The sequence below is a fragment of the Aulonocara stuartgranti genome, assembly GCF_965226115.1.
Source record: "Aulonocara stuartgranti genome assembly, chromosome: 13".
Lineage (NCBI taxonomy): Eukaryota > Metazoa > Chordata > Actinopteri > Cichliformes > Cichlidae > Aulonocara > Aulonocara stuartgranti.
The window spans coordinates 20,414,859-20,427,795 of NC_138949.1; the positions used below are offsets into that span (position 1 = coordinate 20,414,859).

Here is a 12,937-nt window from a genome sequence, read left to right on the forward strand (position 1 = left end):
TTGTAAAATTACAGCAGTGCAAACTGTGCATTTCATTGTCACTGAAACATGCATGTGTTAATTTGGTAATGTGGAAAATGTTGGTTGTTTTTATATTTGATTCTAATCTGCTGCTAAGTTTGTTTTAATTAAAGTGCCGCAATTGCAAACACACCCCAAGAATTCTTATTCGTTCAGTATAATTTCACTATGATCTGCTGACAAACTAAAGTGATTTCCATGTCTCTGTTAGGCTATGAGACGGTAACATTTAATGTTTAAATGCGTGCAGTTTAAACTTTCAGAGCTCTAATGTGCATCCATTGTGGCAGAAATAAACAGCAGCACTGAGAATGCACTCAGCAATAAAATAACTCAAATTAAAATGTTTATTTTGCCTCTCTGTGCGCTAAATCCCCAAATTAATAATTTTTTGACAGTATTATTTCCTGTCTTATTTGCAACAGTGTTGCAAATGGTCTTTATAGACTTTTATCGCCATTTTACCATTGTGATGTGATAATGTCTCTAGTGGAGTAGGCGGCGCTCAAAAGCATCACATTGTGCACAAGATGAGTCATATGAGGCATGAATCCCCCCCTTCATCTGAATACACACACAGAGATACACACAGAAAGCCTGGCTTAACAGAGAACGCTGAAAACTATGATACCTGATATATAGAGTCTCTCCAGGAAAATTCTTCCAAGGTTTTAGTAATACAAATTAAAGTCTCTTTATTACTCTTTCCTGTATCTTCACTCTTCTATTCACACATATTGTCACACAGTATGAAAGTCTAGGCAGAAAGACAGTTGATAATCACTGTTGTGATACCTATTATCACCAGTGGTTATTTTTTGGCTTCACCTTTGTTGTTGTTTCATTTCACCTTTACTTCATAGTACACCATTCTAGCATGCTGGCATCAGTATGTAAATTTCAGCCATGTGCTTAGGATCACCATCCTGCTGAAAGGTACAACTCTAGCTATAAAGACAGCGTTATTTTATTCTCAAACACAATGCAGAAAATTGTCCAGTCTCTTGTAATAACCTTAACAAACATATGCTTACAACAAGCATATGCCAAGCACTCTGGAAGCTTCCATGTAGCTGAGAGGTTTAGGCTGAGAGTAACCTCAACCAAAGACTAAAGTCTGAAAACTTCAGCCACCATATTTCACACTTGCTGTGAGTTCTCCTGGGAAGCAGTCTTTAGTCAACCATGTCTACTGCTATTATAAGCAAGCAATAAAAGGATTCAGATGTCCAGAATAAATGTTTCTTGAAGGCATAGTGTTTGCTTTTATGTTCACTCGAACACATTAGTTTTCCTCTGGCTTTCTTTCGGAAAGCAGAAGCTTTGCTGGGCACATTTCTCTTGGAAGTTAAATTTGTGCAATTTGTGCTGCAAGAAATACTTGCAGTGTTCTTAGAGATTTATTGTTTGCATCAAATGATTGACAATAGGGTGACTTATTTCAATATTTTCCACTCCCTTTGACTCCAGGGGTTTTATTTCACTGATTACAATTTGACATGATAAACATGACTACAGTATGTCGGTTTTATGTATGATCTGTTTTAGTATTCCATCTTTATCTGTAGGCAGCGTTTCAAAGAAATGTTTTTTTTTAAAGCAATTTCCTTTTTATTTATTTTTTTTACATTACATCACTACATAAGATAAGATAAGATAAGATAGATAACATAGATAAGATAACCTTTATTAGTCCCACACGTGGGAAATTTGTTTTGTCACAGCAGGAAGTGGACAGTGCAAAAGTTATATAGCAAAAATTAGAATATAATAAGAATAAATACAGTACACAACTGTACAGAATAGAATAAAATAAAATACTATATACAGTAGAATAAAATAGAATAAAATATACAATAGGATAAAAATAGAATACAAATTCTATATACAACTGAGTAAAAATACAACTTTGTCAGAAAAGAATATTGCACTTAGTTTTATTGCACATGTGTGGGTTTGTGTGTGTTTGATCAGTTGAAGTTTTTGTTGTAGAGTCTGACAGCAGTAGGGAGGAAAGACCTGCGAAATCTCTCCGTCCCACACCGTGGGTGCCGCAGCCTGCCACTAAAGAAGCTGCTCAGTGCTGTCAGAGTCTGCTGCATGGGGTGGGAGATGTTGTCAAACAGGGATGACAACTTAGCCACCATTCTCCTGTCACTCATCACCTCCACTGGGTCCAGAGGGCATCCTAGAACAGAGCTGGCCCTGCGGATCAGCCTGTTCAGTCTCTTCCTGTTCCCAGCAGAGATGCTGCCACCCCAGCAGACCACACCATAAAAGATGGCTGAGGCCACAACAGAGTCATAGAAGGTCTTCAGGAGTGGGCCCTCCACTCCAAAAGATCTGAGTCTCCGCAGCAGGTACAGCCTGCTCTGCCCTTTCCTGTAGAGGGCGTCTGAATTATGAGACCAGTCCAGTTTGTTGTTCAGATGAACACCAAGGTACCTGTAGCTGTCCACAGCCTCAGTGTCCATACCTTGGATGTTCAGTGGTTGCAGTGGAGGATGTTTGTGCCTGCAAAAGTCTACCACCAGCTCCTTGGTTTTACTGGTGTTAATCTGGAGGTAGTTCAGCTGGCACCAGTCCACAAAGTCTTGTGTCAGTTCTCTGTACTCCTTGTCGTCCCCATCAGTGAATAGGCCGACTATTGCAGAGTCATCAGAGAACTTCTGCAGGAAGCACTGGGTGGAGTTGTGGGAGAAGTCTGCAGTGTAGATGGTGAAAAGGAATGGAGCCAGAACCGTTCCCTGTGGGGCCCCCGTACTGCAGACGACCCTGTCCGACACACAGCCCTGAGTTCTCACATACTGTGGTCGGTCAGTGAGGTAGTCCAAAATCCAGGTAGTGAGGTGATGGTCCACTCCAGAGTTCTCCAGCTTGTCCTTCAGGACTGTGGGAAGAATAGTGTTGAAGGCACTGGTGAAATCAAAGAACACGATTCTCATAGTGCTCCCAGTGGTCTCCAGGTGAGCGAGGGAATGACGCACGAGGTGAATGACGGCATCATCCGCACCAATGCCAGGCTGGTAGGCAAACTGAAGTGGGTCCAATGATGAGCTCACCAGGTGCCGAAGCTGAGCCAGGACCAGCTGCTCCAGGGTCTTCATCAGGGTCTTCATACATAATGTAGAAAAGACCATTGCATATGTCAACATATAAATATATATATATATATATATATATATATTTTTTTTTTTCTCTTTCAAACAAAAGTCACTGAGATTAGATTGTGAAATTGTCTTTTCCACATACTGAACTGTAGCACTACAACAAATGTTCACTGACATTAACCCTTTAGAGCCGGTCGGAGCGGGCATGCTCTGTTTTGCGTAACTATTTTTAAATCCCGGTAGCTCTGCAACCACGTAAGCTAGCGCAGTAAATTTTTTTTGCATATGAAACCGGAGGAGTTGTACTTACATCTTATGCCATCAGCTTGTCCTAGGTCACATTCCTTCCACATATAGCTTTGCAAAAACTGCATAAAAAGCACTTGCAGCAACAAAAACATAATATTCCAGAAACACGCTTTGCCGATCCGATCAGCTGTTCATAACACTTCCTACATTGGAATAGACGTCAGCGTGGCCTTTTGCATGTCCGCCATTACCTGCCTGAAACCGGAAGTGACGTCATTTTCGCGGAAATGTAGTTTTTTTTTTACCATCAGGGCCTCAGGGCCTATACTGGTGTTTTTAAAAGTTATGTTTGACTTTATGACTTTCTGTGTCTTTTCTGGGATGCTTAAAACTCAAATTGCACTGCTGGAAATAGTTTATTTTGATGCATATGCTGCTTTTTTGTAAATTTGCACTATAATATTTATTTTCGTTTTTCCTGCAGTATATAAAAATTGGTGTATTTAAAAAATAAAACTATGAAGACACTCAAAATAAATTTCCTGTGGTAGGAAACTATTTTGTGCAACTTTTTTGTATTTACAGTTTTGAGGGATAAGCCTCTTAAAATTCTCTAACTAGAAATATATGTTAAAAAAGCAAAAACGATTTTCAATTTTTTTGTAGTTTATTGCACTTTTTTGCAATTTATGTAATTACTATGCACTTAATGAATACATATTATTAAAATCTGGGCTATAATTGTTGTATTGATGTATAGCAACTTGAAATGCTCCCAAAAATGGCACTACACCATGTAAAAATATAATATAAGCTCTGGCGGACTTGGTTCTATGGTAGGTCTTAAAGGGTTAAAGGGCACCCTAACATGTTGCCTGTTAAACAAAGCTCATTTAGACCTCATTTAGAAAGTTTGTTTCTTTCCTACAATCAGCATTGTAAGAGGGACTCCTACTAGCAGATCAATACAATCTGTTTCCTGCATAAGCAAAGAAAGACAACTGGACATCTAATAACTTGTTTACACACAACTTCACACATAGAGATAATGAATGACTGAGAAGGAAACAGAAAACTACCTATGCCAGGCCAACGAAGGGACTTGTAAATGTGTTCCGTTGTCCTTGACAGAACCAACATTTTTAACAAACAGCTTCTGTTCCAATTCAAAACCCCTGAAATATATTTATATGGATTCTGATTCATTTGCTGTTTATTCCCTGAAAACACTGTAACCAATAAAGATTATTTCCAATCCGTCCACCTACATGCAGAAACCACAGATTAAAGGTCTTGTGCATATTATTCATGGCTGAGGAGAGAAAAGCAGGTTCTCCTTGTTCTCTTTTCTATCTATTTTCTCTGGTTACGAGAAGCAATAAATCTGGGGCCTGGGTGAGATTATAGAGCTGCCCTTAGCTGGAAATGAAAGCTTGGTGTTTATCCTGCTGGTCAAGCCTCCTGGGTTACACAGCAAGGCAGAGCAAGTGGCTAATATTTAGAGGGTAATAAAAACTAATAGGAACATGCAAAGACAGTTCTTTCATCTCAGGTGAACAGGAGTGTAGATGTAGCGTTGTTCAAAAAAAGAAAAGTCTATAACAGGAGTAGGTGTCTGCTGTTTCACTTGTGTCTTTGTTATCCATTCTTAGGTTTAAAATGCACTTGTAGTTGCCAACTGGCTACGCTCAGTGGGAGAGGATACCAAAAGGCATTTTGAGGCTACGGAAATATGATTGTCAGAGGTATTGTAAGCAACAGCAGCCTTGAGCCTTAAAAGTCAACAGTGCTGCTGTCTGCGTGTATTCATCTGAGTTCAGGATGGCTGATCACAGACAAACAGTGCTCAAAGTATTGTTTGTCTGTTTGTGTGTTTGTGTTTGTGTCTGGTTTCCCAAACTGTACCAAGTTGTTATTGTCAATAGTAAACATGTGATTGAATGCAAAACATGAATTGTGTTTGTAGGTGTGTGTGCGTGCGTGTGTGTGTGTGTACAACTGCACAGAAGAAGGCAGAGTTGCATCAGTCAAATAGCGGAATAGTGTGTTCAGTGAACGTTTTCAGGTATTGACATTCTACAAAGCAGATCATACATAGAATTAATCAGAAACGTCATACAGTCTAATCAGACTGTTTATATAAGGTTCGAATCATATTTATAGCTTCTCTCGACCCCTCAAAAAATTTGACAACACTACAAGTGAAACACGGTCTTTAACACAAGCAGCAAAGCAATAACACAAAACCAAAACGTGCTGCTATTACAGATACCCTGACTCATTTGCATACTTGTTAATGAATAGACCAATCAGAATATTTCAAAAGTGCTTTCAGTGAATTTTTCTAGGTTCTGATATATCACAAAGACAATACCATGCATCAGAATAATGGTGGGATTTGTGAACATTTAATGAGCAATGCTAACTGCCAGAACACTAGAGTTGTCTAATTCTTGGAGTTAAGAGATAAGCAACATTAATTTTTCTTCCATTCTGTATGGAAGTTTTTTGGTCCTGCACTGAATACCTACAGAGCCTTCACCATAATGGGAAGCATCATAGAGTTTATTTGTGCTTGTGTATGATTTGTGCATTGTGCTGCCATCACAAGTAAATCTGAACTAATCATTATAGACTATGAGCTATTTAATCTTGAACAATTTACTTTTACTGAAATGCAGAAAAGAAAAATTTATACTGGACCAGCTGTGTGGATGAAAGAACTATGGAAATGAGAACACAGCATAGCTCTACACTGGAAGAATACTAGGTATTGCATAAGCATTCTGAGAAAGACAGACAATGGCAGCTTATTACATTTTATGGAGCAACTTAGTATTAACCAATATATTGTGATATACTACTATAAGGTTAGAAGTGAAGCAGCTATTTTAAATCAAGCTTTAAATTTACACTGTTGCAAGTAAGACCCAGCGAGTGGTGCACAGCATAAATTTGCAATATGTTGTTGAAAAACTGACAAAAAAAAAGGCTGTAGTCTAGTCTTTAGCTAAACTTTAGGTTAGCTGAATTTAAATCCTTTCTGCAAAGCAAAGCATTATTATTTTATTTTCTGGAATCCCTTCTTTTCTCTGTTCTTCCTCTATATTACAATACATGCAAATTAAAATGCAGCTTGCAACAATGTCATAAATTGGTGATGTGATTTGAAGATAAGTAGACATGATGTCACCACACCCGAGACTTGGGAAAGAACATGTTCATAACCAAATAAATAAATATATAAATTTGCTGTGGGTTAGAAGTGTCAAAGGTGGTGGGCTTTGCTTTCAAAAGGTCAGCATAGGGTCAAAGCCAAACTCTGAGCAGAAAACCACATAGCTACTCTCTTTATCTAATATAATGGCTCTGTTCTGTGTGGTGTCACTGACTTGCGTGCCTAAAACCCTGCCAGCCAGAAAAGAAAAAGAAAAGGAAGAAGAATAAACTGTTGCATAAAACCAATCTTGCACCAAATTAACTAATTAACTGGTATCCACCCTAGAGCAGCAGCACCAGAAAAGGAAAGTCATACTGGATGTGTATGTAGCAACTGTTTGCAGACAAGTTCACTACAATTATTTTTCCAACTTACTAAATATGCATGAGCTAACCCTTCCTCCCACGGGAGGAAAATCACGCATTTTGAGTGAGATTGAGTGAGATTCAGTCGGGAGTTAATCATCTGTATAAACCACAGTGTGGCGCGATGAACAACACAACACACAAAAGGTGAAGGGACTCTCTGTTCTGTATGGTGTGATGCCTAAAGCCTCACCGTATCTATTTTCTTTTTTAACCATTTAGTCTTATATTAAATGTTAGCTTAGCTAAACATCCTATCTATGCCAAGCTGCGCATTTATGGACGTCTATTAAACTTTCAGGTATAATTCACACATACATACACTGACACCCACCCCCTTTTTTCACTCCACCCGAAAGACGAGTGTGGTTTCCTCACTGCGCCTCCTCGTCAGATTTATCACTTGGAGCTGAGGAGAACCAGACGCAACTTTTCCTTGTGAAGAAGTGCCGAAGGACAGAGAAGCAGTCGTCACATCAGCACGCACAGTTTAATCAGTGAGCAGCAAAGCTGAGACCTTGCGTCTCCACCGGCTGGATTGTCCGTTAACAACCACTTTCAGCTTGCGCTCACACCTCACTAAGAGCGGGTAATTAAACTTTGTTTATTTATTCTTTTATCCTAAACTTTAAAAACACGGAACATTTATCAATGTTTGCTGGTAAGTGCCTGAAATATTATTTCAATTTCACGCTGAATTTCATCTATATATTTCTGCTTTTTTCGGGGGGTCTCTTTTTTTTCCAATGACAGCAATAAGTAACGCTCCTATGAATTGATTTGCATGGTTCTTATTAGAAAAAAATTTTCATTCTACTTTTTTGTATCATTCTTCCTGCTCTCTCTCACATTATATTGTGCGCTGTTTTGGGTCAGTCGGGTTAATTGCATTGCACTAGCTTATCACTACAAATCCGTTTTTATCCTGTTAAAATGTGCCCTTTTTCCTGCGATGGGTTGCCATATTTAGTGTTTCTTACCTCATGTGCAGGGGCATTAAAGTGATAAATTTTGCAAGAAATAAAGGGCACTGTCATCAGGATCAGCCTTGTCTGTTATGTTGGTTTGCAGTAAAGTGACAAGGTCCTAATAAATTACATAAAATCACCGACTAGATGTCTTTACCCACACACATATTCATCAGGAAAAAATCAAAGACATGTCACACTTGCCAACACGATTAAGCTGAAACATTGCGATCATGTAATTTGTTGTGATCATATCTTGTTGCCATGAATGTGACCCTGCATGAGTAATGCTGAGTTGGGAAATGTCTTTTCCAGGTGAAGATGTCCTTTTGTTTCCAAAGAAGACGCAGCATGCTGAAATACTTTATCTTCACGCAAACATCTTAGCTCTGGAATGCATTATGTACCACAAAGTATGAACATTTAATACCTAATTTATTGGATCAAGTTGTTCTCAATTTAAAAACCAAACAAACCCAAAGAAAGAAGGATTTTCTGCTAAGATATGGGGGAGTCAAATATCAGCCTCGTGGTAGGACCTTCTAGAGAGATGCAGGAAAATGTCAGAGAAGGCAAGCTGGATCATTACATGGACAACTATGACATGGACTATGGCATCCCTCCAGATGAGATCCCCGATACCACACAGGGTCAAGCCTTCTTTGTTGCCACCATTGTTATCGGTGTGGTCCTTGTCTGCATCATGCTTGTTTGTGGATTGGGAAACTTCATATTCATTGCCACACTGACAAGATACAAAAAACTCAGAAATCTAACCAACCTGCTCATTGCTAATTTGGCCATCTCCGACTTCATTGTGGCAGTCGTTTGTTGCCCATTCTTGGTGGACTACTACGTGGTTAAGCAGCTTTCCTGGGATCATGGATTGGTGCTCTGTGCCTCTGTGAACTATCTCCGTACTGTGTCACTCTACGTGTCGACAAACGCATTGCTTGCCATTGCAGTTGACAGGTGAGTTTCTCAATCTTTTCATTTGTCTGTATGTCTGTGAGTGAGTCTGCATGGGTGTGCAATTAGATTCAGTTCTTTTTATTTGAAAAAAATATTTCATTTTTGTGTATAAAGTGTATAGAGATTATATAACTTGAAAAACTTTGAAAACTGTACACTGCTTTATTCAGCTGTAATGGGATATATGAAAACTCTGTGCAATTCTTTGTCTTTGTCTTTTGAACTTGAGGTCTTTACTTCACTTGAAAACAACATAGTATGTTTCTCTGAGTGATAGAGCCAAGAGGTTATGATGAGTGTTTGAATGCAGAGGTATCAACCCAAAAGAAAAATACAGATATGCTTAATAACAAAAAATGAGAGTCTTTATTGGGCTGTTTAAAGAAGTCTGCAAGCATAATCCAACAGGGAAAAAGCATAAATACAAAAACAAGGATCAGTAAGTTGCCTGAATCACACCAGTTGGTCCCTATTTGGAAGAGTAGCAGGTTTACTTTGAGCTCCTTGCAAATGACCAAGCTTCTCACCCTATATCTAAGGTAGAGTCAGCCACCCTTCACAGGAAGCATTTTTTTAGTTTTGCAACTGTGATCTTTTTCTTCCATTCACTAACCACAGCAAGTGACTATGGGTGATGGTGGAAATGTGGATGGACAGTTAATATACAGCTTTGCTTTCATGTTCTCTTCATTATCACAGACAGGTACAGCATCTACATTACTTCAGATGCTGCACCAATACATGTCTCATTCCCCTGCTCTCTCCTTTCTTCATTCTTGAACAAGGCCTCACGATACTTGAACTTCACTTTGGGCAGCAACTCATTCCCAACATGGAGTGGGCATGCAGCCTTTTTCTGCCAGAAAACCATGTCCTCAGATTTGGAGGTATTAGCTAGTTTAGTTTCACTTCTCAACCACCTCAATGTAAGCTGCAGGCCATCATTTGATGAAGCCAACAGAAAGACATAATTTGCAAAAGGCAGATATGAGATTCTAAGACTACCAAATCTGGCCATGTGAATCAGGTAGTCAAAGGCAGAGGCTTGGTCTCATCCCCAGTTGTTGAAACAGGTTCTTGGGATATGGAATGTTATTGCTGTGGTGGGGAAGTAACCTGAGCTAGTGATTGAGGTGTTACCACCGATATATTGCCATGCTTGCCTCAATGAGCAGCTTGGGTTCTGGAGCTAGTCTCCTGCAGAGAAGCTGAACTCTGGAGCTGTCCAGAGTGGGGAGGGCAATGAGCCAAGCCAGTATACTTATATCCCACCCTGCTCAGTGCAGTATTCCTCAGAGTTGCTTTCTTCTGCCTTTGGACAGGGGAACAGATCCCAGCTTTTGTTTGTGCTCACAAATCAAATGGCAGTTCAGAGACCTTGGCCATCTTGGAGCTCATAGGTGGGAGATCTTTATCTCATCTGTTGCAGAGGTGGGAAATCTTCACCTCTGGCAGAACTTGGGCAGCATTCTGATGTAGGCTAGGGACACTGTCTCAATGAATCATGTTCTGCTCCTCCACTGCAAGGAATTGTGGCTGTTGCTTCCTAGTGGCAATTCTCAAACCAAATTATGTGTCACGGCGAGTGAGAAGAGCCGTGTGGAAGAAATGAAGGAGGATCCAAGCGCAGGCAGTCGTGAAGGTGTGAAGGTGGTTTATTGAATAAATGGCAAAGGAAAAATGGCAAATGAAGACAAACTAAACTATACTGGAAAACAACTGAACTACAGCGCAGAAACCAGAACACGAACAAGAAGGAGGGCGAGCAGAGGCAGACAATGGTAGACAGCAGGGAACACATGGATGAAACATGGTGAATACACAGACGGACCAGCACCTACAATGACAGAGGACACGACTTAAATACACACAGAAAAACACAGGGGAATTACACACAGGTGGTGGACACAGCTGGGAATAATCAACAAGACAAGACAGAGGTAAAACTGGACACACTCACATGAGACGCAGACCTTCACAATAAAACAGGAAACGAGAACACTACACCAAGACGCAGACCTGACACTGAGAGACAGACAGACAGAGAATGACACATGGAACCTGAACTAAACTAAACGTGAGATACAACCGAGAACAAATCCTTAACATGAATAAACAGAAACATAGAATTCTAATAATAATCATCATTATAATGATAATACTCATAGCGCCCAAAACCACAACAATCATCCAAAAATAAACTAACAATCAAAACTCAAAATACTGGGTCAAAACTGACCCAGAACTGTGACATTATGGAAGGAACTGTCAAGTTGAAGTAATGATCCTATTAAGTTTGGTTCGCTTGTTTAGCCCTTAAGGCAAAAGGAACACACATCTGGCATTTGCTGAAGAACTGTGGGAGGTGTTTGGAGAGGTCATGGTTTGGTCAGGCCTTTGGTTGGCTTCAAAATGATTCTGTCAAACCATCAGACAAGTCAAAACCCAGTTTCCTTTAGGATCTGGACATTGCGGGGGTACCCTGGTTGCCTCTGCAACATCAGGTAGATGGTGGGTTTCCACTTCAGGGGAATCACGTGCTTCAGACTTCCTGAGAAACACTTTGACCTCCTACAGGAGAGCAAAGTCCAACTGCTGGATTTAAGAGGAACAATGTTGTTACCTCCCTAGCCATTAAACAGTAGACCACCCATTTTTGAAGGAACACAGAAGTTTGCTTAGCCAGTCTATATGTGTTTTTTAGATCTGAAGAAGGCGTTCAGTGAGTATGTGTGTCATGTGGGTTGTGCTTTGACGGTATCAGGCACGTTGTTGCATGCTATTTGGTTCTTGACCAAACTGACAATTTGGTTAACATTATCAGATTGTCAGACCACCAAAATAAATGTCACAATAAGCATATTGATAATTTTTCCCTGCGCACCAGGCATAGCGGAATTGACTCAGTATGTGCCCAGTATGCCTTTTTTGCTCTCTTCTGACCACTACTCATGCTAGGGTCATCTAGGTCGGAATTCTCTCCAGGACACAGGTCAGATTTACTACTTCTTCTTTTCAAATATTTATCCATTGCTATTGCTGCTTGTCTCACTCAAAGCATGGCTATTATTTAATTTCTTCTTCCTCTTCTTCTGTTTTACTGGCAGTTTGCAAACCATTTAATTAGAGCAGGTAGTTGTACTGCCCTCTAGTGGAAGAGAATGTAATTGTTCTGCCCGTTACTCAGGCCGGATGCAGCAGGTATAACCAGATAATCTTCCACGGCACACCTATGTGCAGAGGTTGGGAAACACTGCTCTATATAGTATAGTCTTGTACCTTTGTGCAAAAGTTAACCATGGCTCAGATTTATTTTCAAGTGTTAGTACATTGTCAATAAGGAAAAAATATTTGTTCACTCTATCACTAGTGCTTTAAAGAGCACATTAGTAACATTGGTTAATTCATTTTTGACTGCTCATTATCTGAAGAAGCTCAGTATAAACAGATCCACTTAATATTCTGTTTAGCATGCAGCAGGTAGATATTCTGCTATGATGAATCTTTTTCATGTCCTACTGATATTATCTATTCAGTTTTCTGGCACATCATATGCATGCTATACTACAGCATACAAATGAAATGAGCAGGAAATACTTACATATCAAACATTCAACATTGGCTCAGCAGAAAGGTCACCCTACTAAAAAATGCATTTCAAAACATGAACATTTTTGACTAGTAGTCAAGTAGATCAGTCTCTCACTAGCAGTACTTTATCTTAAAGTAGATATCAATAGTATTTTCAGATAGCAATATATCTTCCTTGCATCATCAGCAGATGCCGTAAGTGACTAACTGGTGAACATAATAAAATATTTGGCAATGAAGGCACGAGATATGTTACATAGCAGCTGGAAAATTTTTAAGTAAAAAACAGGAGCCGTGCTTAAAGAAACTCAATATTCATCTTACTGGTATGATGATAAACTTGTTTCTAAATAATTGATAATTCTCATCCCTATAACATCTGAAAAATGATGTATATTAACTTCAGAGATATTTGTAACTCTCCACGGTCCCAAAAGGGCC

At 39.5% G+C, this 12,937-nt stretch overlaps 1 protein-coding gene across 2 annotated transcripts in view; it reads left to right on the forward strand.

Moving 5' to 3' along the window:
* The first annotated feature begins 7,354 nt into the window (after positions 1-7,354).
* Positions 7,355-12,937, forward strand: part of prokr1b (prokineticin receptor 1b) — a 121,190-nt gene continuing 115,607 nt past the window's right edge. For both annotated transcript variants that reach the window (XR_014280617.1, XM_082558254.1), the window contains exons 1-2: positions 7,355-7,554; positions 8,249-8,905. Coding sequence is in view for 1 of the 2 variants with exons in the window: in XM_082558254.1 (XP_082414380.1) it covers positions 8,439-8,905 (467 nt within the window). In the remaining variant the exon portion in view is untranslated. The remainder of the gene's footprint in view (positions 7,555-8,248; positions 8,906-12,937) is intronic.